Here is a 27,354-nt window from a genome sequence, read left to right as displayed (position 1 = left end):
TCTATGGGAAAATAAATTGCGAAAGAAAATCTCTGGTACAGTGCTGAAGCAGGAAGTGTCGTTCACTTTGCCTCTCTATGCAATGCCAATACATTTGAGCCTCTATTTTGAACAGTTATTTATGACCAGACATAAGTGATTTGACCCAGCAAGTAGAATCCATGTCCAGAGCAAAAGACTTGTGAGCTTGACTTGCACAAACACCGGGTGAAGTTGAAGCCTCTTTATTAAGATAGTTCTGAGGAGAATGCTCAGATTTATTTACAGATGACACTAAATACATAAAAAACACAATGTCAAAATCTAACAAAGTCACTGAGGTCCAAGATCTTAGGTATTGACAGCAACATAGTTAATGGAATAACACACAAGTTAACATACTGAATGGAAAATACTTTAGCTTATCATGTCGTATAAGTACACTAAACAAGTAGACACAATATTAAATATTTCATACCCATAACTACTCGTGGGTAACTAGAACTATTTAAAAAAAAAAAAAGGAGAGAGATACTTTAGGTAAAGTCAAACATGAGTTTCACTGGATTTTGGGCATCTCTAGGACATGCATTGTGGTATTACATTACACACTCAATCCAATAGTTATTTGGGTGAACTAAACACTGAGCCCACTTTCGCGAAACCACACTAACCACTAGAGGTCAGCGCCGAGGCCTTTCTTCAACCTGCCCACGCGGACCTCCTCCATGAGCTCTTTGAGGTACTGGATCTCCCTGGCCATGGACTCCGCCTTCTCGTTCAGCTCCATGTTCTTCCTCTCCAGGTCGCCGTACTCCGTGCCCAGCGCCTCCTGCTCCGCCCTCTTCTTCTGCCGGTAACGCGTGGCTGCCGTCTTGTTCTGCTCCATCTGAAGAAGAAGAAGAAGAAGAAGATTTAATTGATATAGCGCCTTTCTAGATATACTCAAAGTGCTTCACATATCAGGGGAGGGGGGAGCTCAACTCAATCGCCACCCACCTTCTTTTGCTTCTTATCCCTTGGAGCCTTGGCAGTCGCCCTTCCGTTCCCCCCTCCCCCTGCACCCCTGGAGGACTTGACTTTGACACCGGAGGTACTGGGAAACTCGGAGGACGGGCCGGCTCTGGACGCAGGGTCGGGGTAGGGTCTGCTTCGTGACGGAGCGCAGGCGGGAGGAGGGGCGGAGTGGACAATCTTTTGCGTGGTGGTGGTGGTGGTTACGGTGGTGGTGGTGACCCCGACTTCGTCTTTGGGGGCCAGGAGGAGGACGATGCGGGTGGGGGAAAGGGAGAGGACGATCCTGGGACCCGGCGGCGCCACAGTAGCTACCACCGGCTTCACCTCGCGCTCGGGCACACACTCGGAGACGTCCACCTCGCTGCCCAGGTCTAGGGTGTAGGCGGGAGAGGGGGGAGAGTAGACCGAGGGGGAGGAAGGGGCGGGGGACACGGGCTCAGACTTGATCTCCAGCTCCTCTTGAGGCTCCGGGACACACGGGGGAGGGGAGGGGACTTGTGGGGGGACCGTGAGAGGACTGTCTATGTGGGACACTGGCTCAACAGCTGGGACGGGGGAAAGCTCCGTGGAGAGTGTGGAACGGGAAGGAGTGGAGACAGCTGGAAGAGGAGGAGCAGGGAGACTCGAGAGTGCGGGAGTGGGGACAGCGGGGAGGGGGAGGCAGTCGAGCTCCATGGGGCAGTCTAAGGAGGCGAGGAGGTCTTCTGGAGCGCTGGGAGACTCCTCGTCCGGACTGCAGGAGCCGATCAGAGAGTCCAGGTCAAACTCGCTCAGGTCCACCCTCTCAGTCATCCAGTCCATGTCGCCAAACGCAACCTCTGTAGGAGTAAATGAGGTATGATATTTGAATGAAGGGATGGTGATTGATTTGACTGCTGTGTAAATAAGCAATACATATTTAAATATGGCAGTGACAGGGAACTGAATTACTGAGTGTCAAGTTTGCTTAGTGCGGCACATCACCTTTGCCAACATCTGCAAGTGTTTGGGTGCGTCCCAGCTGGTCAGGGGGGCCCAACCAGGGGAAGGAGAGCATGGCCGACTCACTTCCTGCTTTGTCCCCTTGGAGCAGCAGGGTCGGCGGGGAGGGAGGAGGGGAGTAGAAGGGTGGAGGAGAAGACGAAGAAGACGGCGGTGAGGAGGAGAAGGACGATGAAGGAGACACGCCCCCCTCCGAGTCGGAGGCTCCTCCTCTGCCGTGTAGTTCTTCTTGGTCAGCGTGGAAAAGCGCGGAGCCCATGGTGTCAGCCATGGGAGAGGAAGGCCCCCAAAGAAGGGCCTCCATGTCTTCCAGGCCAAACTGTGAGCTTGTCATCATCATGGTCATAGTGGCTGTTGTTGGTCACAAACAAGGTGCGCGACGATACTAGGAAGGCGTCGGATTCTTTTATGCTGTCGACTGCAGCAGAGGTGAGGTTTTCCACGAAGGACCTGAAGGAGGAAAAAGACAAGAACACATCAGATTATTATTATTTTAACCACACTGTTGAAAAAATATTACATTCACAAATATTAATATCAAACGGATTTTGGATGGCGACTTCTGCAACTGTTGACATAACTGGGAGTCATTTAGGCTATTTTTTTTATTGATTGATATTGAAGTGTTATGTGGAATAAAAGCCTTTTGGAAAAAGCTTATAGGGGAGAATAATTCTCATCTGGAAAGCAGACGTTTTAGCACAACACTGCCCCCATCACTGCAATGCACCTGCACCACACCACGTGTTCTAGCCCCGCTTCAGTCTCATGACTCTGACGTCAATGTCTGTTACCAAAGCAACCGGGATGAGGAAGTCAGACGCCCCCCCCCTCCCCTCCCCTCCCCTCCCCTCCCCTCCCCTCCCCTCTCCTCTCTCTCTCTCTCCTCTACAAAACACACACTTTTGTTCCTAATAATCCCCTCCTCCACAAAGCCGCCATTTTGACACAAAGGAGACTAACCATTTTCTGACTGCCACGTTGGCACTTTAAGTCATTCGTGAAAAACATGAACGTTACAATTCGATACAAATGTAGGAAATTCCGTCTATTACGAGGATATTACACCACGTAACGAAGCATACGGTGCTAAACGCAACATGTAGGTTAACATGTGCATGCTGTCACGTGATCTAACGTTAAAATGTTAATCATGTAGTTGATGTTTTTAATCTAGCCATTCTATTCGACTATAATGATTCGGTTAATACAAAGGTCCACACAAGTAACGTTAACGTTACAGAAATGTCAAGTAAAGCTCGGGGTAGGCTGGTAGAGGCCTGCGGCTTTCATAAGCCCAGCAGCTGTCAATGACATTTGTATCAAAGAATATGTCTACTTACGTCATTTTTCTGAATAAGAAGTGGCTCAGTGCACTGGCTGGATGCACTGTTTGGTTGGCGGCTGCTGATCGCGGCACACTTTACACGGCCATGTCGCCCAAAGAGCGCTGTTGTAATATTATGCTGCTGATGAGTTTACTTTGGTGATCCTTGGGAAGGAAAATGGCGCAGGCAAGGGCGCGGTGCTAATATAGAGCTCAGGCGAGGGCCTAGCGTATCCTTCCGCGTCACCCATGTACATATCACTCCGCCAGTGTTTGCGTTCCAGTTCCAGCCAGCCCATGGCCCCAAAATGTCACGACTATTGTGTTTTGATGGTTTTGCTACATTATCGTGACACAATGAGGTTATGTAGTATTTTCTCCCGCTTGAAGAAGGTATATTATAATAGTGATTGCTTTTCACTCATTTGGCTTAGTGGGCAATGTTTGTCTGTCTGTTTAAATTTCTGTCCCACTGAACATGTCATAGGCATTGTGACATCACTGATGATGTAATAGGCATTGTGACATCAGTGATGTCATCAGTGACGTCATTACTGACAAAAATCATTGTATGACATCACTAATGATGTCATAGTCACTGACGATGTCATAGACATTGTGACATCATCAGTGATGTCATAAATAGGCATTGCGACAACATCAGTGATGTCATTTATAATCTTATATAAGCCAGTCCACTGATGATGTCACAATGTCTATGACTAGCCACTGATGTCATAGCCATTGTGACATCATCAGTGATGTCATAGGCATTGCGACATCTTTAGTGACAGTGATGTCATCAGTGATGCGAAGTTGCGCAATTGTACACTGCTCATGCCAATGGAACAGCCGAGCTGCGGGCGAGCCTAGGGTTTTGGCCCCAAAGGGGCCGATACCCTAGTAAAGTTATAATATTACTGAGTCAGTAATCGGTCCAAACATTTTCAAATTGTAAAAAAGTTTATTACACAAATCTTTATTAAACGTTCAAGTATATACGGTACATGATAATATATAATTTATAATACAACATTGACTTTCTTTTCTCTCTCCTCTCTCTCTCTCACACACACACACACACACACACACAAGACACACACGAGACACACACACACACACACACACACACACACACACACACAAGACACACACGAGACACACACACACACACACACACACACACACACACACAAGACACACACGAGACACACACACACACACACACACACACACACACACACACACGCCTACCTATACACAGGTCTTAAAATCGACGGAACATTTCCCACTTTTGATTCAGTTGATCGAGCTCCTCCTGCAGACTTTCAGCCAGCAGGCGAACTCTGCTCGAGAACTCGCTCGCCTTCTTCAGCTTCTGACCGTCTCTGTCTGAAAAGTACTGATCCATTTCCCTAGAGAAGGCCTGCAGCAGTCTCTCGGATGACATGCCACCCGTGGTGGGTGCTCTAGATTTGCCCACTGTGTTGTAGGTGTCATCCCTGAACACGGCCTGTGACAGCTGGGCCGTCCTGAGCGCCTCCGGCCGGGCTTCGCCTGCCCTCTGTAAGCGGGCCAGATCGTGCCTCCTCAGCTCATCCATCCCGGCCTGGATGAACGCCAGACAGAGCTCCACGTCGACGACACTCACCGTGTAGTCCTGTACTATCTTCTCCACTCTCTTCCTGTCCACGGTCTTCTTGTTGGCGATGGCCACTTGTGCGCCCTTACCCACAGCGGAAGCCACCATACCGGCGCCGACGGCCGTGGCGATTAGCGAGGCCCCCATGGTCACGGGGGCCAAGGCGATGCCCGCCACCACAGCCGCGATGCCAATGGTCTTCTTCTTCCTCTGCAGCTTGTCCAGGCTGTGGGAGATGGCGGTGAGCTCGGAGATGTGGCCCCGCAGTGCGTCGTTGCGTTTGATCAGGAGGAGGGTGAAGAGACGCAGGGCCTTCTCCACACGCATGGCTCTCTGGTTGAACTCTCTGCGTGGAGAAAAGTGACAGATCAGCTCGAGCAAAAGTCTTTTTTTCTCCATAATATTCACCAGCCACGACAATGGGTGGCTGGTATAGAGCTTGCAGAGTTGTCGTCACGCATTGTTCTCAGCATAGAGGTTGTCAGCCATGTATGTGGATAACGAGAAGTCCACTAATGTCTCCGCTTACATGGCGCTCCTCCTTTCCCAACATGCAACACTGCGTGACGCAACTCCGCAAGCTCTATGTGTCTGTGTGTTTGTGTGTGTGTGTGTGTGCGTGCATGCGTGCGTGCGTGCGTGTGCGTGTGTGTGTGTGTGTGTGTGTGTACGCGCATGTGTGTGTCTCATCACAAATGAGATGCTTGACATGACCATCACAATTTCACAATCTCTCCATCCAAAATGTATTTGCACTTCACAATGCCATTTCTACATTGTGGTTACTTGTGTATACAGAACACCAGGGTCTAATATAGAAACATTCAATGATAGTTTAGAACGTTTAATGGATGGTATAAATGAAAGTAAAACATTGATAATGTGTGGAGATTTTAATATTGACCTTTTGAATGTATCTAAACACAAAACGACATCAGACTTTCTGGATGCTTTGTATAGAAGAGGGCTTTACCCATTAATCACCAAGCCCAGCAGAATTACCTCGAGCTGTGCAACTTTAATTGATAACATCTTTATAAATGTAATGGACAATAATGTTAAATGTGGGCTAGTAATAAATTATATAAGTGACCATCTACCTGTATTTGTAACATATGAATATCATAGAAAGAAAAAGAATGAGGAGATTGTTCATAAATATCCTCGTGTAAGAACTGATGCAGCAATAAACAAGTTCAAGGATGAACTTTTAAAGGAGCAGTGGAGAGGGGTTTATGCAAATGCTCATGATGTTAACTCAGCATATGAGTCTTTCTTAAAGGAATACATAGCCTTGTATGATAAACATTGCCCATTAAAATTAAGCAAACAGCATAAAGGCAATTTCAGTAAAAAGCTATGGATTACAAAGGGCTTACAAAATGCATGTAAAAAGAAAAACAAACTATACAGAGATTTCATTAAATTCAGAACAAAGTCTGCTGAAAAGCAATATAAGGTTTATAAAAATAAGTTAATTATTATAATGAGACAAGCAAAGAAAGATTATTATAATAAAATGCTGGAAGATAATAAAAACAATATCAAAGGTACCTGGAAAATTTTAAATAAGGTCATAGGTAACAAGGCAGTGTCAACGGATTTGCCCAGTCATTTCATTAATGACAATCAGATAGTTATAAAAGATATGAAGGAAGTGGCAAATTAATTTATCTCTTTTTTTGTAAATGTTGGACCCAACCTTGCAAATTCCATTGAAAAACATGATGGGCAAACAGGAAGTGTCTGGAATGGGGAAAGTACAGTCTTACAGTCCATGTTTCTGGGTGATGTCATCTGATGTGTGTGAAAATGATGTTAGAGCTGTGGTAACGAAGTGTAAAAATAAGACATCCACTGACAGCGATGGGATTGATATGACTATTGTGAAAAAAACTATTGATGGTGTAATCAAACCCTTATGCTTTATTTTCAACCTTTATTTTCAAACAGGTGTTTTTCCAGATAACATGAAAGTAGCTAAAGTTATTCCACTTTTCAAAGCAGGAGAAAAACACAGTCTCACAAACTACAGACCAGTGTCCTTGCTTTCCCAATTTTCCAAACTGCTTGAAAAACTCTTTGTACTGAAACTTGATGCTTTTCTAGAAAAGAACAACTTGCTGAGTGAGAGTCAGTATGGTTTTACGAATCATTCCACAGCTCTAGCATTAATGAATATAATAGAAGAAATCACAACAGCAACAGAGAACAAAAAATACACAATAGGGGTTTTTATTGATTTGAAGAAAGCATTTGACAGCATAGACCACACTATTTTAATTTCTAAGTTACACACGTATGGGGTAAGAGGGGTAGTTATAGATTGGTTAAGCAGTTATTTGGACAACAGACAACAATATGTAAAGTTTGCTGGCAATACATCTGAAAGTTTGAAGATTGTATGTGGAGTCCCACAGGGCTCGGTCTTGGGGCCAATACTTTTTATTTTATATATCAATGATATTTGTAATGTATCCAAATTGTTGCAATTTGTCTTATTTGCAGACGATACACATTTTTTTTGTACAGGAGATGACCTGCCGTCGTTGGCAGAGAATATTGAAAATGAAATAGTCAAGCTCAAAAAATGGTTTGACATAAACAAATTATCCTTCAATCTGAAAAAAACTAAGTTTATGGTTTTTGCCAATAAAAAAAAGATGAAAATGTTGTATTGTCCATAAATGGAGTACAAATTGAAAAAGTATCTGAATTTAGGTTTTTGGGTGTTATAATGGATGATAAATTAAGTTGGAAATCTCATAGCATATGTAAAAACAAAATTGTCCAGAAATATTGCTGTTTTGAACAAGGCAAAGTATGTGTTAAACTATAAGGCAATGCGGATTTTGTATTTTTCAATTATTTTGCCTTATTTTGTTTATGGTGTGGAGGTGTGGCGCAACACATATATGAGTAATATAAATCCACTATTTATTTTACACAAAAGAGCAGTAAGAATCATTCATAATGTGGACTCAAGAGAACATACCAACAGACTGTTTATCAAATCCGGAATAATCAAACTTAGAGATTTAGTTGAATCACAAACATTATTGGTTTTGTTTAGAGGAAAGAATCGAGCTTTGCCAGTTAACTTGCAGAAATTGTTTGTTTTTGTTTCTCTAGAGGAGGACCACAGAAGGAAATATAATTTTAGACATCAACTTGCACGGACCACCTTAAAACAGATGTGTATTTCAGTTACAGGTATTAAACTTTGGACGAATGATTTAAAGAGTTGTAGGGGTATTCTCCAGTTTAAAAAGATTTATAGGAAAAGAATAATTAACCAATATGAAGTATCTGGATGATTTTCTTATTTTGTTTGTTCTCATGTGACATGATTGTGTCAGTCACAAGATTGCTTTATTCATTAGAATTTTGTTTCTCCGAGGCCATGATGTAGCATCTATTTCAAATGACTGCTTATCAAAATAGGCAGACCATCTATGTTTTGTTTTTTTTACAAATGTTTTGAGAAAGGGGCAGGTATAATAAGTTTTTCTTCATCCTGCTCCTTTCTGGCCAAACCTGTAACCTGTTAACAAGATGTATTGTATGTTTCTTGTAATGTGTTTGGTCAGAACAAATAAAAAGTAAAGTAAATGAAACATTGTTGCTTCCATTCTAGCTGCAAGCCACTTCAATTGCTAGAGTCATGACTCAAAGACATAGTTCTGTATTTTCATTGAACTTGTATTTATTACATTGTAACATGGTTTGTATTTTCATTGAACTTGTAACATGGTTTGTAAGTCTGATGCCACTGAGATGATGCCACTGCAGAGACCAACTACTACCAATTGCATGCTGGTTCATCTGTATGTTAACTGGGTGCCAGTTCTTACCTGGTTTCATCCTCTATCCTCAGGGCAAACAGCGATGGAGTCATGTCATCAGAGTCTGCAGCAACGCCAACAGAGAGATGGGTTAGTAAGATAGTGTCAGGCTGGTCATGTTCTTTCACACTGATTTGTGGTTTGTAGTAGTATGAGGAAGTTTGCAGACGACATAGCAATCAGTAGTGAGAGCAGGGAGCAGGTGGAAGAAAATCTAGAGAAGTGGAGACATGCGCTGGAGAGAAGAGGGATGAAAATAAGTAGAAGTAAGACAGAGTATATGTGTGTGAACGGGAGGGAAGATGGAGGGGGGGTGAAGATGCAGGGAGTAGAGGTACCAAAAGTGGAGGAGTTTAGATACTTGGGGTCAACCGTGCAGAGTAGTGGGGTCTGTGGCAAGGAGGTAAAGAAGAGAGTGCAGGCGGGGTGGTGTGGGTGGAGAAGGATGACTGGGGTGATCTGTGACAGAAGGGTACCAGCGAGAGTGAAGGGAAAGGTCTACAGCAGGGTAGTGAGACCAGCCATGCTGTACGGTCTAGAGACGGTGGCACTGACAAACAGGCAGGTGGCAGAGCTGGAGGTGGCAGAGATGAAGATGTTACGCTTCTCTCTGGGAGTGACAAGGCTGGACAAGATAAAGAACGATTACATCCGAGGAACCGCCCATGTCACGCAGTTTGGACAGAAAGTGAGAGAGGCAAGACTGAGATGGTATGGACATGTGCGGAGGAGGGAGGTGGGGTACATCGGGAGGATGCTGGAGATGGAGCCGCCAGGAAAGAGGAGGAGGGGAAGGCCCAAGAGGAGGTTCATGGACGCAGTGAAAGAGGACATGCAGGCAGCGGGCGTGACGGAGGACGATGCAGAGGACAGAAACCGATGGAAACAGATGATCCGCTGTGGCGACCCCTGACGGGAACAGCCGAAAGAAGAAGAAGAAGAAGTAGTATGAGGAAGTCTATGAGACTAAATAATGGTACTTCTCTCATTGTTTAGCTTGCTAGCTTTTCAGTCTGTTTTCCTTTCCAATTTCTTCCCTCTGTTTTCACATGTAGTTATGGAAGGGTGATCGTTTATTTGTCTTTCAAACCCCATTATGTGCTCCAGATTGCATTAGGGGATGCACAATATTGGATTTTCTTTTCGGCCAATATCCAATATTACCGATATTTTCAAACTCTTTTGGCAGATTGCCAATACCGATATATGCATGGATTTCCCCAGATCCCCCCACCCCCCCATCCCCACCACCACCACCTAATGTCAGAGAACATCAAGTCTCTCCTGTAGTGGAATAAACACATTATTATGTCTACTCTTATGGTGATGTCCCACTGACAGATGTCAGATATAAATACAATTATTTTCAACATGTACACATTCACTGAGCAAAATAAGAAAACTACTTCAACTTATGGAAAACATGCCATGTCAGCATTCAGCCAAGCATCAAGCATTTGAGCATAATTAAAATGTCATTTTATCGGCCTGACCAAATTCAATGTGTAAAAAATAATAATTAGACAAATACTTTTTAACAGCATTGTATTTCAGTGCCACAGACAACACAAAACAACACAAGTACAAATCTCAAAGACATGGAATACTATACAATACATTTTCATACTCACATCTCACTGTGTTCAGCCATCTCAGCAGGCTATCGATGTCCTGGGGGGGGGGGGGGGGGGGGCACATATTATTTTGTTATTGAAAAGAGGGGAAAAATACTGTTTTAAATGATATTGACTCAATACCACATTCTACCTTTTATTTAGCTGTGGGCAGAGTCTTAAAAATTGGTTTACTGTTTGTCTCAAAATGTGCAATAATAAATAACTAGTTCAGAGAGGGAGATGGAAAAAATATATAATCTCCAAAACAAATATTTGTATTTCATTTTGCTTTCAGCTAGGTGGTGCTGTATCAATTATGGAGAAAAGTGAAACCAATCAATCCAATATACTCCAATCCCTTTGACAGGCTAAAGTCAGGCTTTACCTCTGCATCATCTGTGCTAGACTGGTGTGGAGGGAAGCGTGGTCCAACAGGAGGCCTCCCTCGCATCTCATGTCTGCAGCCAGATCTGTCTATTGGCCTGAACTGAAACAAGACAACATCAAAAGCTCATTTTAAATGACATAATTGTAACTAATAGTCCTGTGGTTCTCAACGTGGGGTCGGGGACCATCAGGGGTCACTGAGGGGGTCGCAGCGGGTCCCCAGCAAGTCAACATGTTATGTGTGTGCTCCACTCTTACCGTCCTGTCATCACTCTGTGGCAGAACCTCCAGATAGATGTGATCCTCTATCTCCATGTAGGGCGGGTCTGTGTGGGGGGGTCTCGTCGCTGAGGGCGGAGGTGGGTCTGTGTGGGGGGGTCTCGTCGCTGAGGGCGGGGGTGGGGGGGTGAACGAGGGCGGGGGCGGGTGTTGCCGTCGCGCTGGTGCACCGAAGGGCTGTTATAGATGAAGAAAAGCAATTTGTTAGAGATGCAATAGCTATTCCTCAGAGGTTGCTCCTGTAATCAAAATATCTAATATCTGATTCCATAAGGTATACTACTCACTGAATTAAAAAAAAAAAAAAAAAAAAAATGGACACATTGGAAACATTGGACACATGGACACATACTGCATCATCATTTCAAAAACCTCCCAGCATGTGTTCATCAAAAGATTAGAAAATGACGATAGGCTACTCTACTGTTTGGATCAGAATGAGTTTTTGTTTGGCAGCATGCATTGATAGACCATGTTATTTTAAACAGCAGCAATGCTCAACAAGGAACAAATACAATGTGCAAGGATACAACTTTTGCAAGAGCCCCAAAGTAGGAGTATAGAATTTTGCATTAGGACTTTTGCAATTTGAAACTCTGCTATGAAAAGGAGTCAAAGCAAACGTAAAACTAAAAACAAAATCTTAGATCAGGCAAAATTATAGTAATGTTAAGGGATTAGAAAGGGAACACATATTCCCTCGAATCCATTAACATTACTATAATTTTGCCTGATCTAAGATTTTGTTTTTAGTTGAGTTGAGTTGAGTTGATTTGAGTTGAGTTGAGTTGAGTTGAGTTGAGTTTAGCACCTTGCTGCTCAGACCGTCATCAGGTGCATCAGAATGCGAGCGCGTGCTGGAGGACGAGCTGCAGCTGGAAACGGAGCATCTTTGGGAAACAGCAGGGGGCCTTCTGTCTTCATACACCACAAAGTAGGGACTCCCCTGGAGAGTCAGGTACAGAGAGGTTAACTGACATGAACAGAAGATACTAAAACATATAAGTCAGGTACAGAGAGGTTAATTGACATGAACAGAAGATAGGCCTACTAAAACATATAAGTCGGGTACAGAGAGGTTAACTGACATGAACAGAAGATAGGCCTACTAAAACATATAAGTCGGGTACAGAGAGGTTAACTGACATGAACAGAAGATAGACCTACTAAAACATATAAGTTGGGTACAGAGAGGTTAACTGACATGAACAGAAGATACTAAAACATATCATACAACAAAGCAAAATATGTGAAATATTGAATAAGTAAAAAATAGCTGGCCATGGAAACATGTTGGTGAGAGCCTTTCTTTCTTTCTTTCTTTCTTTTTCTTTCTTTCTTTTATACTTTATTAATTTTTCAATAAACAGACAATACAAAACTATACAGCCCCCCCCCCCCCCCACACACACACACACACACACACACACACACACACACACACACACACACACACACACACACACGCACACACACACACACACACACACACACACACTTTGTCTCTTTGTTTCTTCCTAGATAAAATCAGTGCTTCACCTTGACTGAAATGTGTTAAATGCAGAAGACAAAGGTGTGAGCTGTTAAATATGTCTTGTTCCATCACATGAGCACGACATCACGCACTCTGTCTCTTGTTGCTGTTTTGACAGGCGTCCATGCACAGCTCCTTATCTCTACCATAGATCTCAGCTCACCTGTGCTTTTCATACCTGTGGAGGCGAGGTTGCAAACCCCGAGGGCGAGCGAGAGAGGGTGTGTGTCGGGGACGGTCCCAGCGGGCGAGGAGGGCGGGGCGGAGGTGTGGAGGCCTGTAAATCATGACGACTGCTCAGTGAGGCTGAACACAATTGAAACCTATTCATAGATTTTTATTTTTTTTAATATTTCACTTTTCAAGCTTTTTGGTATACACATGGGACCTTAGGAGGGGAGCATGTTATTCCCCGGGCCATCCCAAAGTCTTATAAGACTTAAGGTGCTGACCTGTTTGAGGATCGAGCTTGGGCTAGCAGAATCTGAATATTTTTATGTGGTGTCGTTTATTCTATTTTTTTTTTACTACTATATTGTTTTTAACCTCTATTCTCATCTTTTTTATCTTGTTATGTTGACGTCCTTTGTAAATTAGGTTTTAAATACCTGCTCAAATTAAGTTAATTATTATCATTAGCCACATTCCTCCCTATAGCCTACTAGAATGTATAAACCTACATGGCCCTAAGCTCCAAACTAAACCCTAATCAAATCAGAGGAGTTTCACAGAAAATAAGTGAAATGATCAGTAGCTCCACTATGCGTTCTCAATGCATGACGTCCAGCGGGTGATTTACCGTTCCACCTGGGCTCCTGCCATCATAACTCTCATTGACTGGACTGGAGGCTGGAGACTGTTGGATGGAATGAGGCATGGGACTCCTAGATGCAAGACTCCCCTCAGTGGAGCCCTGTCAACACAGAGACAACAACCATACATGAAAGAAAAGTCATGTAAAGTAATTTGATCTTGATCAGGATTGCTACATTAAGTTTTCACTTCCTCTCAGAAACTAATACACCTTCAGTACCAACATTTGATCTCAGGGAAATATTCTCAATCTACTCAAAGGTCTCAGGTGCTGTTGTACAAAAAGCATATGAAATATGAATATGAAATACGGCAGCCGTTACCTGAGGTTTTCCTCCCACCGGAGTTCTGTTATAATAGCCGTAAGGTCGTTCAGGCCGGGGAGGAGGAGCAGGAGATGGTGTTCTGTCACCATTAACAGCCACAGACTGAGGACACATGAAAAAGAAGAGAGGATCGTTTCTCCAGCTGTCACCACAATAGATCAAGTCAAGTCAAGTCAAGTTTATTTGTATAGCCCTAATTCACAAGCATGTCTCAGAGGACTTCACAGAAAATATGTCTAGCTAAATCTAGCTGACACAACAGTAACAATTACAGTAGTAATAATAACACATTGAACAATCATATGATAGAGAACGGCAGAGAGAAAGGGAGAAAAGGGCGGTGGAATGTGGGGGAGGAGAGAACAGGGAGAGGAGGAGATGTCATGCTTTAGAATAGAATGGGTGCCATGCTTTAGAATAGAATGGGTGGAATGCTTTAGGGTAGAATGGGTGCCATGCTTTAGAATAGTGGGGGAGGAGAGATCAAGAACGGGAGGAGGTGGGGAGGGAGCGGGGGGGGGGAGCAGGGGGAATGTGAGAGAGGAGAGAGCAGGAAAAGTGAGGAGGTGGGGAGGGAATGAGAAATGTGGGGGAGGAGAGAGCAGGGAAGGGGAGGAGGTGGGGAAGGAGCAGGGGAAGGGGGAAAGAGGAGAGAGCAGGAAAACGGAGGAGGGAGGGAGAGCGGGGGGATCCTCTTGGTTCATTCAATCACAACACACACAGTTGTGAAAAGTTGGAAACCTATGGAGGGGAGTTTCATTTCAAAATGTTCTAAATCCATTTGGAGAAATTGTGCAACCCGAAGGCTTAAGTCACTGCTCTGTTGGTGACAACATGACTGTGTTGTGAGCATATTGTAAAATGACTCATAACTTGACTCATATGACTCATCACTTTATCAAATGGAGATTGCGTACTTTCACTGCGGGTTCAGTATCTAAACTGAGATAATCATGGCTTCCATTGGATGCTGTCGTGGGGCTGCTGGAGGCAGGGCCGGCCCTAGCCATCTGGGGGCCCTAAGCAGGATATAGAATAGGGGCCCCCTCCCAGGGGCGGGTGTTTGGGGGCATCTGTGCTGGAAGTACTTTTAAGTAGGGGGTGGTGTAAGGAGGGGACTCTCGGTGCTGCCCGCAAGGGCAGTGCCAAAGAAAATTTGACATTTTTTGGACTTTTAGCCATATTTAGAGGAATATTTAAAACAAACAAACGTGACGATGATGATGCTCGTTTGTAGCCCTATCAGTGTCAAGCAAGCGTGTAGAACATAGACATATATAAGGCTAGATGGCTTAAGGCGGAGTCACCAGCGTCGTTGAAGCGCCGCCATCTTGCTACGGCAGGCTTTCTGGTACGTTCTCTGGTAGCTGTTGGAGGGTGCACAGACAAAAATACTCATAACTTGCTGAAATCTTGACGGATTTACAAACGGTTTGGTTTATTACAAGCATATTCCGTTCCCGAGATATGGCAACAACAACAAAAAAACACTAAAAACACTATATTTTTGATGGGCTCCAAATTACACCAAAATTATACCGAAGCATCTATGCCATGAGAGGGATTCAGGCACAAAGTTTCATGCAGTTTCATCCATTTCCCTAGGAGTTATGATCATCTGATGTGATAATACTAACCCAACAACAGATGCTCATAGCTCCTAGCAAAATGGATGAAACTGCATGAAACTAGGTGCGTGAATTCATCTCATGATGATGATGCTTCAGTTTAAGTTTGGTGTAATTTGGAGCCAAAAATAATAATAAAATGTTAGCGTTTTTTTAACCCATAGATATATATAAAGCTGTGGTGCCGTAGCAAGATGGCCACCATGCGACGACGTCGCTCTCCATTGACCGGCAGCGCGGGTAAGCCATCTAGCCTTTATATATGTCTATGGTGTAGAACCCAGCAGCCATAGGGGTTGCCAGGTCAGTTAAACCAGGGGTTCCCAACCTTTTTTGTGCCAAGGACCGGGAGATACATGCAGGACCGGTTGTCAATTGTAATGGTTTTAGTTACATATATATTTACTCACCAGTACCCTATACTACGAAGCTATCTTAACAGACCCGCGATCTGTCACTTTGATCTGGTTTGACTGAACAGGATCAAAGCTATCTAGTTTAAGGATACTACGACGCTGGTTTTCTACTCGATAACTGAAGCTGGGATCTGCCTGTGCCAATCACATTATGAACAGCTGAGTTGATCCACGCCCACACCCATTTCCACACCCATTTCCTCGTTCAATGAAAGAGCAGCGTGATCAGAGTTTTAGCGGATATTTAATGTATCCGCGATTTAATGTCAGAATGAAAATCTGCTGAAGGGCTGTCTAAAGCTGCAGCTTGTATTCACATCAGTCATTTGATTTACTTTGATCAGCGATTTCTGTCTCCTACAGCAGCAACAAATGTAAATGTGTAATCTCAGTCTATACATTCCCACAATCTGTAAACCTATTTAGACCATAGATTTAGAAACGCATGCTCAATGAATAATGATCTCTATCACTCATTATGTGTGTGGTTGCACTGATCGAATAATTCATATATAAAATAGCCTAGTATAAAGCCTAATAGCCTAATATAAAAGAGAAAACTGCTGAACTGAATTGAGACGATGCAGGCATAGTTTTCATTGATAAAAACTAGCCTATTTTTGCTCATAATTTTGGCATACAGCCTACAGGACACAGTTCCAGCTGAAACATGCAAGAGTAGCCTGCATATTTAGTATTGGGGCTATCCCATATTTATCCCATATCTATATTATATGTAGGCTATAGGCTTTTCTGGCATGTAGGAGAATATCACCCTCACTCCATTTGAGGCTCCGTCCGTGTATGATATGCGCTGCGTGATTAATAGTGATCATATTTCTCCACGCATCGTTCAGCTGTTAAGACATAAAGTGGTAAGTAGGCTTAATTTAATTATGTAGCCTACAGAGCCACGAATGTTTTTCTTGTTCTATTCTCAGTTGACTGCAATCTATTTTTCATATGGCGATCTTATATGAATGGTGAGTGACTCCAGAGAGCCGATTATATGGGTCTGTCATGGATTTTGATCTTATCCTCTGAAGCTAACCTGGTCGGGACCAGGTTAGCTTTGCAGCGTGAGTTGCCATGGTGATTAGAAGTTAACTTGCTTTATAGTACGGCTAAACCAGGTTCAAACTCAAACTTACTCGGATAAGGCATTAATCTAGCTACGTAGTACAGGCTACTGGTGGCGACAAAAGGTAAATAACAGCCTTTTGTGTTGTACTGTATGTAGCCTACAGTATTTATGTTTTTGTTTAAACTACAAACATAAATAAACGTCAACCTATGTTTTAACTACCAAACACAGCCTATAATATTATAGCCTATGTTTATTTAAAAAAAAAAAAAAAAAAAAAATTTGAGGGGGCCCCTGGCAAATCCCGGGGCTCTAGGCAGCCGCTTAGTTGGCATATAGGGCGGGCCGGCCCTGGCTGGAGGTCACACGTTTGGTCTTCGGGGGACTGGGAGGAGGACGCACAGGACGAGGGGTTTTATAGTCTGCTGGGTAGTAGCAGTTATGTGTGGATCTCTGATGAAAAAAACAAATACACAGAAAATTACTACAACGTTTAATTAATATCATTGCCAAAGTTGCAAAACCCTGTCAAATAAAAGGGAAAAAGTCTCAAATTGTTTTTTAACACTGATTATGGCAACTGCAACAGTTATAGCAACAATAAAGTAAAATAGCAAACTAATTGCTTTACTGACCTCTGCATTGATGGCATTGCTACTGTCGTCTGCAGGCTGGGCTGTAGTGGCAGAGTTACACAGTGTGTGTGGATGTGATTTTGTCCTGGGAAGAGGTGTAGGCCTCACTTCAGCCTCTGACTGGCTTCCCATGACAATAGGCTGACAAAGAAGCATGAATTAATCAACATTTGTCATAATGCATGAGGACTGCTAGTAACTATATCACCTTCCAAAAGACAGTAGGGCCGGGCATCAAAATGACATCAATATTGTGATATGAGAAGAGATACAGTAGGTCTTAGATTTTGGAGATTGTAATATTGTGATATGGCATAACAGTTGTCTTTTCCTGGTTTTAAAGGCTGCATTCTGAACTTACCAGACTGCTTTAGCTGTTGTATCATTTGCCTTTACACACTTAATAAAATTATATTCACATTACTGATGATCACCACTCCCATTGTGTAAATATTTTGTGGAAGCACCAATAGTCATTCCTACAATATTGTTGCAATGTCAATATCGAGGTATTTGGTAAAACAAAATATTGTCTTTTATTTTGTCCATATCGCCAAGGCCTACATCACACATGTGGCTTTGACTGAACATTTAGCCCACTTTGGAGAAAATACAGAGATATAGATAGTGATCATGTATCACCACCATTCAGCCTAAAAATACAAGATATGAGCTTTGGTCCATAACACCCAGCCCTAAAAGACAATGACACCAACTGTTACACTAGATGTAGCTAGAGCGAAAATTCTTTAAGAGAGACCTTAATGTCATTCATTCACTCACTTTTCATTCTTTCACTCTCAGGATATAACTAGCTCTCATACCCACTTCTTAATCAACCTGCATTTTCCTGTTCTAGGAGAAACCCTTTAGTTGTCACTGGCTCTCATTCATCCCTCCTGTCCTCATTCACATCTTTCCCTGTCAGGAGAAAACCTTTTAATGTCACGCCCACTCATTGATCAATTATGTCATCAATCACCCCTTTTCCCGCTTCTATCTAGCGTCACTGTTTGTGGGAGGTATCGTTCATTTTAGGCCAATCAGAGTAAGACACCTTTTCCCATTCAGCCTATCACCATCAAGCTGTCAAAGCTAAAAGCTCTCCGCTTTCTCTGTGTGATCTGTTGCTTTTCAGTACGTTCCTGCGACCCGCCTCCACCCCATTCTCCTCCAGTCCTCTGAGATCTCAGATTCAGAAGCTTCGCCACCAAGACCAAGACCTCATCTGTCACCACCACCAGGTCTAGACTCCACGGGGGGGATCTTCATTCCTATTCCTGGCTGATCTACCCCTGCTGATCATGACGTCATAATCAAGATGACGTCATGATGGAGTCTAATCGCCAAAACTATATCTCTGTGCCTTCAGGCTCATGTATCTAATCATCTAATAAATCATTGTCATTCTAGAAATGTGTCTCTCTGGTTGAATTACATTTGGGGAGCTATTTTTACACCTCTACCACAAATTCCCCTAACGATTGACCAAGGAAATAAGAGCTTAAATAACAGCAGAGATCAACCGGAAATCCTCCACCCATTTCTTCAGATCGTCATTTGTTACTGTAAGACATACAAGATACAAAGATCCTAATCATCCAGTTTTTACCTGGGCTGTGTCTGGGTCTTGGTAGGCAGGCTCTGGTGAGGGGGAAGGCAGCTCACAGGAGGCAGTGATGGTGGACTTAGCCAGGTATTTTGTCCTGGGAGGTTTGGCTGGCTGTGGAGGCCAATGAGTACAGAAACTGACTTATTATCAGCATCATTATCAGGGTAAGAGCAACTTCTGTGCCAAGCCAGACAAGCAACTGTCAACTGTCAATCAACTGCTATAATGTATCACTTTACCACCATACCACCATTAATAACAGTAATGTATCCTGTATTTTTGCCATTTTGATTGTGTTGTTCCATTATGTTGTACTTTGCATCTTTTGGCACTGGTTATCTAGGGATATGTTTTTTCTAAAATATATATTTTATTTTCAAATTTTTGCATAACAATAAACAAACAAGACAAACAAAAGGAAAAAAACAAAAACAAAACAAAAAACAAAACAAAAAAACACATTTTTGACAATTAGTATTGTAACATGGTACTACCAGCCCTATATGTGCCCATGTGCTTATACAATATGCATTGGGTCCTATGAAAGGGGTCCATGGAAAACCATCCAGGTAAGCAGTCTATCACTCGTAAACTCAGTCACTAGTCATTCTTGACTTCGTCAAAGTAAGACAAGAAGGGGTCCCAGATATTTGAGAACCTTCTGAGCGAGTTGGCTCTCAGGAACCTCAGCCTCTCCATCTGTATAACAGAGATCATGTCCATCAGCCACACCTGAAAAGAAGGCGAAGAGGAGGACTTCCATTCCTTTAAAATCAGTCTTTTAGCAACAGTTGTCCCCAGTGTCAGAGATTGCTGCACAGCTGTAGGGAAGTTCAGAGAGGACTCCGAGCAGCCAAATATGGCGAGTTCTGCCTCTGGCTGCAGGGTTACTTTGTAGGCCTTAGAGTACCAGTCAAATATTTTGGCCCAGAATGCCGTTAGTGAGGGGCAGAACCAAAAGGCATGAGATAGTGTGCCCTCTGACACCTGACACCTGTCACACAGTGGAGAGACAGAAGGGAAGATCTTGTGTAATTTATACTTTGAGTAATGAAGACGGTGAGCAACTTTAAATTGGATCAGCTGGTGCCTGCTATTAACTGAGCAGAGTTGCACCACAGACAGACTCCTTTCCCATATAATGTCAGATAAATCAATACCAAGTTCCCCCTGCCACGCTTCTCTCAGTAGAGGCTGTGTTGCGGTTGTCTATCTAGGGATATGTAACATGTAACTTCTATGGTTATGATCTACCCATAGGGAGAGTCACATAAACAATCCTCCTCATTGACAAATCAGTTTCTGTGATCCCTTCAACTCCAAAGTACTGAATGTGCACATAGGCTACAGGGGTGTAGTTCTACTTATGGACCTCATGCACAAGAAGCCACTGAGGGCCCCGCCTCCACTTTTCTCTCATCCCCATACAAACACTATTCCATCTGTGACAAAGATCTATATGGAAAATGACGTGGTGAACTCCCACTTCAGCAGAATGTGTTTGGTGCTTGGTTCAAACAAAAAAGTTGAATGGGAATGAGTGGCACTCATCTTACATGCAGTATGCCAGCATTCCAGACGCTATCATACCATAACAAAGAGTGACATGCTGCCCCAATAATGATTGAGAAGACGTAAGATGAGTGCTGTTTTTTTTTCCTGATAAACTTTTATCTCTATGATCCACAACTCAAACACAACTCACTCTTTTCCATAAAACCCATCATTTAAATTTGAATGATCCTGATCGTGTGAATTGGCTGCATGTCATAGGCATACTTTTACCTGAAATCTATATTTTAAAATGTTGTAAGGATAAAAAAAAATCCCATCTCCACAGGATAAACCTATCCTTGCTCCAGTTTGTCTCATGTACCAAAACAAGAAATTTGCTGTATCATATTTTTGAGAACGTTGTAATTTGTTTTCAAACCATATAGCGTGAAATGACAAATAACATAAATGTATATAAACTATTGGCCATGCTCAGAATCAGCTCCCCACTGCAATAAATGATCTTCCATCTTTCAGAGAAGTAAACACGTGCATGCCAACACTCCCTGAGCCACGTTGTTGTTAATCATGTTTTTCATGATGAGTTGATGACAGACAATGTACTCAGCTCATCGCAACTGGCTTCTTTCCCTGTCTCACTCATTTACAGTGTTGGACAAGTTACTTTAAAAATGTAATATACTACATATTACTAGTTACTTTCATTCACTGATTCTTGAGAGTTGGGACAAAACAGTTTTTTTTTTTTATCCACCCTATATTCATTAGAGTTATATATTTCTGTAGAGAAAAGTCTTAGCTATTTAACCATGTAAAGGAACAGGTTCTAAATAAAAACAATCTTTTTACAAATAAACATGTTTCCCTTTAGAACTTGATTTGTGTCAACTCCGTCAGACACACTAAAAAGTATACAATTTTAATTCTCCCAGTCCAACAAGAATCTAAAGTTCTGAAGTATGTTGTAATAATGCTTAGTTACTCTGATATGTAATACAATATGTAAACTTAAGTTGTGATTTCACACTATTCCGAAACCCAGATTTATAAAAATCTGCATTTTTCAAACTTTGTTTTTAATTTTAATATTATAAAAACAATTTCCTTAAATAAATAAGACATAAGAGGATGTAGATCAGATGCTCCTTTATTACATAAACAACATAAACTGAAGAAAGAATAAACATTTTTTTCAAAAATTAACCAAAACATACATCTGACGGTGTTGACAAAGAACTGACGGTGTTGACGAAAAACTGACGGTGTTGACAAAAAATGTGTGTGCATTACTAATTAACAAACAAATGGGTTTTTAAACAGATAGAGGTGACAATAGATGAAGAACTTGAACAAAAATGTAATTATAATAAACATACTGTAAATTACACCATTTCCAACTATTATAAATGTCAAAAAACAGCAGTAGCGAGCACACACTCCAAAATAAAGTAAATCAAGGTGCAGGGCCAAGGTAGAAACATAAAATGGAGAAAAGGCCAGCACTCTAGAATGTCCTTTATGCGTTTAATAGGTTGAGCAGGTGTTGTGGAACGCTGATGAAGGCTACCTGCTGAAACGCGTACGTTGTGGCTGTGCGGTACTCAACCTATTAAACGCACAAAGGACATTCTAGAGTGCTGGCCTTTTCTCCATTTTACAACTATTATAAATGACACTGTTTCCAACTATTATAAATAACACTATTTCCAACTATCAAAAGAACAATGATCTCCTTTCCCTCCTCTCCCCCTGTGTTCATCTACCTCTCTACCACCTCCTCCTCCTCCTCCACTTCCTCCTCTACTCTTCCTCTCCTCTTGTCTTCCTCTCCTCTCCTCCACACCCTCCGTCTCCACCTCTTAGCCTGTGTGGGTCCTCTGGTGCCTTTCTGGTGTGGGTCCTGTGACTAACTGGAAAGATAAATGAAAAGTGTCAGACAGATTACAATTCAATACTATAATATATATAATATAATATAATATAATAGTTGTTCATTTGCTTGGTCTTCATTGTGATTTTATTTTTTAAAGTGGCATGCATGTGTGGGTGGGGGAGGGGTGTGTGTGTGTATGGGGAGTGAGAGAGAGTGGGTGTGTGTCAATTAGCTTATTTAAGATTTCATTTTTGTCTAACCTGCACTCATGCCTTGAGCAACAGGTGTCGGACATGCTCACGCTCTATGAAGTCCATCACATCAGGGGCTATGCTGTAGATCTCTTGTGTTCGTGATTGGACTGGTGATGCATTTCCCATTAGCTTCACTATGATGTCTTCAACTGGGCAGAAACAGACACCCTTCCTGCCAAGCTTAGGTCGAACCTTTGCAGTTGGACCATGGGGATGCAGAAACTCCACTTTCACGTCTTGATGCTCAGGACCTTTCTGAGGCTCCTCATCCAACTCCTCCTCATCTTCCATCTCCATATCCTCTTCCATCTCCCCTTCCGTATCTTTCCAGCTCCTCCATTAGGGCTGCACAATTAATCGTATTTTCATCGTCATCGCAATATGAACATGCACATAAACACATCGCAAAGACTGCCTGAAACACAATGAATAACAAAAATGGTTTTATTTACATGCGTCATGCATTCCCACTCAGCATCTGATCATTTTGTCTTGAGTTGTAAATCCAGCGTACACCTTTCCCTTGCAACAGTGCGCTCCGCCCCTCTGCCAAAGCCCAAACACGCTGTGTGTAGTTTCAGCTAGAGTCAGTGTGTATTTAATTTCTTTATTCAGTGGGCACAGGCTATGTTTGGGGTCTATGTTAGCATTATTAAAGCAGAAAGACATAGGAACTGTATAGCTAATATGCATACTTTAATATTTGTTTATTTATCGCAAGTCATATCGTCATTGCTATATTGAATAATGTTATCGCACATCGCAGATTTTCCTCATATCGTGCAGGCCTATCCGCCATCAACATGGCCAAAGGTCTTTTCTTCCTTGCCGTCCTTGTATCACTTTGCTGTTCCTCTGGGTAGCCATGGAAATAGAAGGTAGCTGAGCTGAAGCACTGGCAAACCAACATCTCGCTGCAAAAGCAGGATAGTTGTCTGTGGTGGATCCTGTTCTCATGTGCGATGACCTGGTGTATTTGTCATGTTGAGGGAACCTGTTTGAGAGGTTGCATGAGAAGTGTATCTTCCAAACTAATTGAAAACTGTCATCCAGTTTGTTTGACTTCACAACAGCAGCATTAGTTTTTTTTTCCTTCTTCCTTCTTCCTTTCTCTTCTCTTCTTTCACCTTGTCTTTCCTTCTCTTGCATGTCATGTTTGCTCTCTGGGTCACCGTTTATTTTTTCTCTTCTCTTTCGTTGGTACTCTCTATTTCTTCTCCTTTGCTCCTCAACTGACAATTTCTGTCTGGCCATGCTTTCCTACAATACAAATTGAAGGAATGAAAAATGTATTAGAATAAGACTATGGAATCAGATTTCAATTTACTTGACACGATTCATTGATAGATTGGATTGATTGATTGATTGATTGATTGATTGATTGATTGATTGATTGATTGATTGATTGATTGATTGATTGATTGATGTAACATCTTAAAGGTGCAGTTGGTGACATCTAGTGATGAAAATGAACGTAATGGATTTTGCAGAAATTTAATATAGGCTAATATTCACAAGCATGTTCCAGTATAATTCCATGAAAATAAGAAATGTTGAATTTTCCTGACATTAGAGTTAGCCCATAGAAGTGGGTCCCTCTACAGAGGCCACCATTCAATGTAATATTCATTTTCACAACCAGTAGTTGCAAAAATCTACACACTGGCTTTTTTTATTATAAGTGCTGGGAAAGTTACACAATAATAAGCAGACCACAGCCTGCCCATGCTCTACAAGTCAGAAGTGTAGGTTATACAGTATGGTTAAATCATGTAATACATGCTATATAATGTACATTTATGTGTAAATAAAACCCTGAAATAACATTTTAATCCTTTACTATGTTCACAAATAATATTATATTAGCACATTAAGAGGTTATAGGTGGATTTGTCAACTCCATCAGCTTACACGTCAACTCTGTCAGACGTAGAACCTGACAGAGTTGATGTCTGACTGAGTTGACGTAAGGGCATGTATTTTCCCTCCAAAACATGTATTGTACACAGCAGCAAGCTGGTTTTTCATCAGTTGCTAGCTGTCTCAATAACCTCACTAAAATACTTAAATTCAATCCACTATGGTTTAAAAAAAACGTATCATAACGGAGAGATGGTGTTGACATGGTCCAGCTGTGACCATAGGAATATTGACATTGTTTGTCTAAAATATCAAAACATGTAAAACTTACCAGAGCATGTTTGGTAGTGTTGCATTCAGCACAGGTGGGGAGATGAAAAGGGGTCCTCAGGGATATAGCTGACCATGCTATTCCCTGATTTAATAAGGTTTACGAAAAAGTCTGACGGAGTTGACAGAAACTGAGGGCACAACTTTGATAGGGAGATTTTTATGGAAAATATTGTTTGACATTCATTTCATGCATTGTTTTATATATTTATACCCCTTCTTTTTTTATTTTATATATATGTATTCACAATTATAGAGTTTCTTGTAGTTTTTTTGGGCTGGTCAATATTGTGACCTCTTGCTGAGGACAAGTACAATAACATGGGTCTTCTAACCACAGACCATACATTTAAACAAATTACCTCAAAAAAGATACAAATGTGTGCTAAAGAAATAACATAGGTATACATAGTTCCTTTAGATTTAACTTTGTAGGAATAGAAATCATGATGAATTTCTGGATTTTTAATATAAATTAGACTTTTCTATGTAGGACATGTTTTGTCCCGACTCTCAAGAATCAGTGACTTATTAAACTACTTTTGCATTACTTTTACCAAAACAACAGCAGCAGCAGAATGACATCGTTGCCCCAGAACCATCCCGAAAAAATAATTTCAACCGCCATGAAGTCAGTGTAAACAATCCAAAATTCTAATCATTATTATTTTCCTTTGTTATTGTCATCTATAGTGGTTATTTGCATAAAAACACAAAGTTTGATTAGGATTGATTGTGCAAGTCTGTAGGCTACATCACGGCTGTGTTACGGCTCAGAGGACAACAATCATGAGCTGACATACATCTTATTTGTCTCAAGCAGTATATTCTCTCATTATGCATATTTTTATTGCTCTTATTTAGGAGGGAAAAATTAATGGTTCCGAATTGATCCTAAATTAACACAATACTGAGCTATAGGCTATTTCTTCAGAAACAAAGGAAAGTTGGTGTGTTAAGTAACAGATCTTTCCTATGGAGCTCCAAACCGTACAAGAGAACGCTTATTGTGTGTAACTGCATACTGTACAGTGGTCCAGATTAAAAAATAGGCCTAGCTGCTCCTCCTACTAAACCATTTATTAATTATTTGACTATTAATTTATGATGGAAAAGAGTTGATTCTTGGCCTTACCGTCATGTTCCAGTCCAAAAGTTGTTATCAATCCACTCAATGTCACTATTATTCCATTTGATTTTGGGCTGTAGATCCAGTGAGAAAAGCAGCTCTCTCTCCCATGCGTTTACATGCTTGCGCTCCCTAAGATGGCAGGGGGATGTGTGTGTGTGTGTGTGTGTGTGTGTGTGTGTGTGTGTGTGTGTGTCTGTGTGTCATCCACTCTTAAAGAGGACACGCAGGTGTGGGATTTCCCTCTTCATTCAAAAATGTGAGGGTGGATCCTTTTTCCTCTGCAACTTACGTAGACAGGTGAGCAAGGAGGCAGACAGACAGACAGACACACTGTGAATGCCCATATGCCCACACACACACACACACACACACACACACACACACACAGACACACACACACACACACACACACACACACACACACACACACACACACACACACACACACACACACACACACACACTCTCATATCAAAACAAGAAGAAAACATTAACTAGAATGATTGAGAAATATGCTTGATAGAGAAAGTGGTGTTCAGGAGATGATCACAACCACAATGGACAGGTTGTAAGAAAAATGACCCACAGTCCAGTTTAGATACTGTAGATGTTTATTTTGTGTAGTTCATATTGTATATCTCTCTGTGTATGTATATATGTACTGGTATGTTTGTGTGTGGTTCTGCAATACAATACAAGGGGAAAAAATTAAGGAATACAACAATCAATAAACAAATTTTTTGGGACTAAGTATGGTTGAGGATGGGTTGTGTTAACAGCTGTTTTTGTTTTTTATTTTTCTGACCCTGTATTTTATTCATTCATTCATTCATTCATTCATTCATTCATTCATTCATTCATTCATTCATTCATTCATTCATTTATTTTTAAACACTGGGTGGATATTTGGGTTGTAAATAATTTGGGATAGATGTTTAGAATAGATAGATGTTTATATATTTAATTTGGGTTGTAAAAACATTGGGGATATTAGTCTGACTCTGAATATTTATATTTGGGTGTAAATAGATTTATGAAGCTGTTTAAAAGTGATTTAATTGTTAATTGAGAAAGGGGTAGGACTATAAGTTTTACTTCTGCCTACTCCTTTTCGGACGATGTTTCCTTGTTTTTGTTTACTTTTGTTTTTATTTCATGTTTGAAATAAATAAATTCATTCATTCAGAATAATCACTTCAATCAAATTCCATTCAAATATCCATAGTGGACATTGCTGCAGCAGGTATTCGAGGAATGATATTGAACTGT

The 27,354-nt window shown here is 41.7% G+C and overlaps 1 protein-coding gene across 2 annotated transcripts; it reads right to left on the bottom strand.

Annotated features, from left to right (window-relative positions):
• Positions 1-211: 211 nt before the first annotated feature.
• On the bottom strand, positions 212-3,468 carry atf4b (activating transcription factor 4b). 2 transcript variants are annotated; one of them, XM_083650203.1, is made up of 4 exons: positions 3,321-3,468; positions 1,960-2,427; positions 979-1,814; positions 212-868 (listed from the first exon to the last, which is right to left on the bottom strand). In XM_083650203.1, exons 2-4 carry the CDS (start codon positions 2,321-2,323, stop codon positions 656-658), a joined length of 1,413 nt encoding a protein of 470 aa, XP_083506329.1. In that variant the 5' UTR covers positions 2,324-2,427; positions 3,321-3,468; the 3' UTR covers positions 212-655. The 2 variants fall into 2 exon arrangements, with proteins under 2 accessions (XP_083506329.1, XP_083506330.1); XM_083650204.1 differs by having other exon boundaries at positions 2,044-2,427.
• Between the last annotated feature and the right edge of the window lie 23,886 nt (positions 3,469-27,354).

The sequence above is a fragment of the Poromitra crassiceps genome (genome assembly GCF_964638095.1).
Source record: "Poromitra crassiceps genome assembly, chromosome: 13".
Classification (NCBI taxonomy): Eukaryota; Metazoa; Chordata; class Actinopteri; order Beryciformes; family Melamphaidae; genus Poromitra; species Poromitra crassiceps.
Note: the sequence above shows the minus strand (reverse complement) of the source record. Positions and strands in the feature narration are given on the sequence as shown.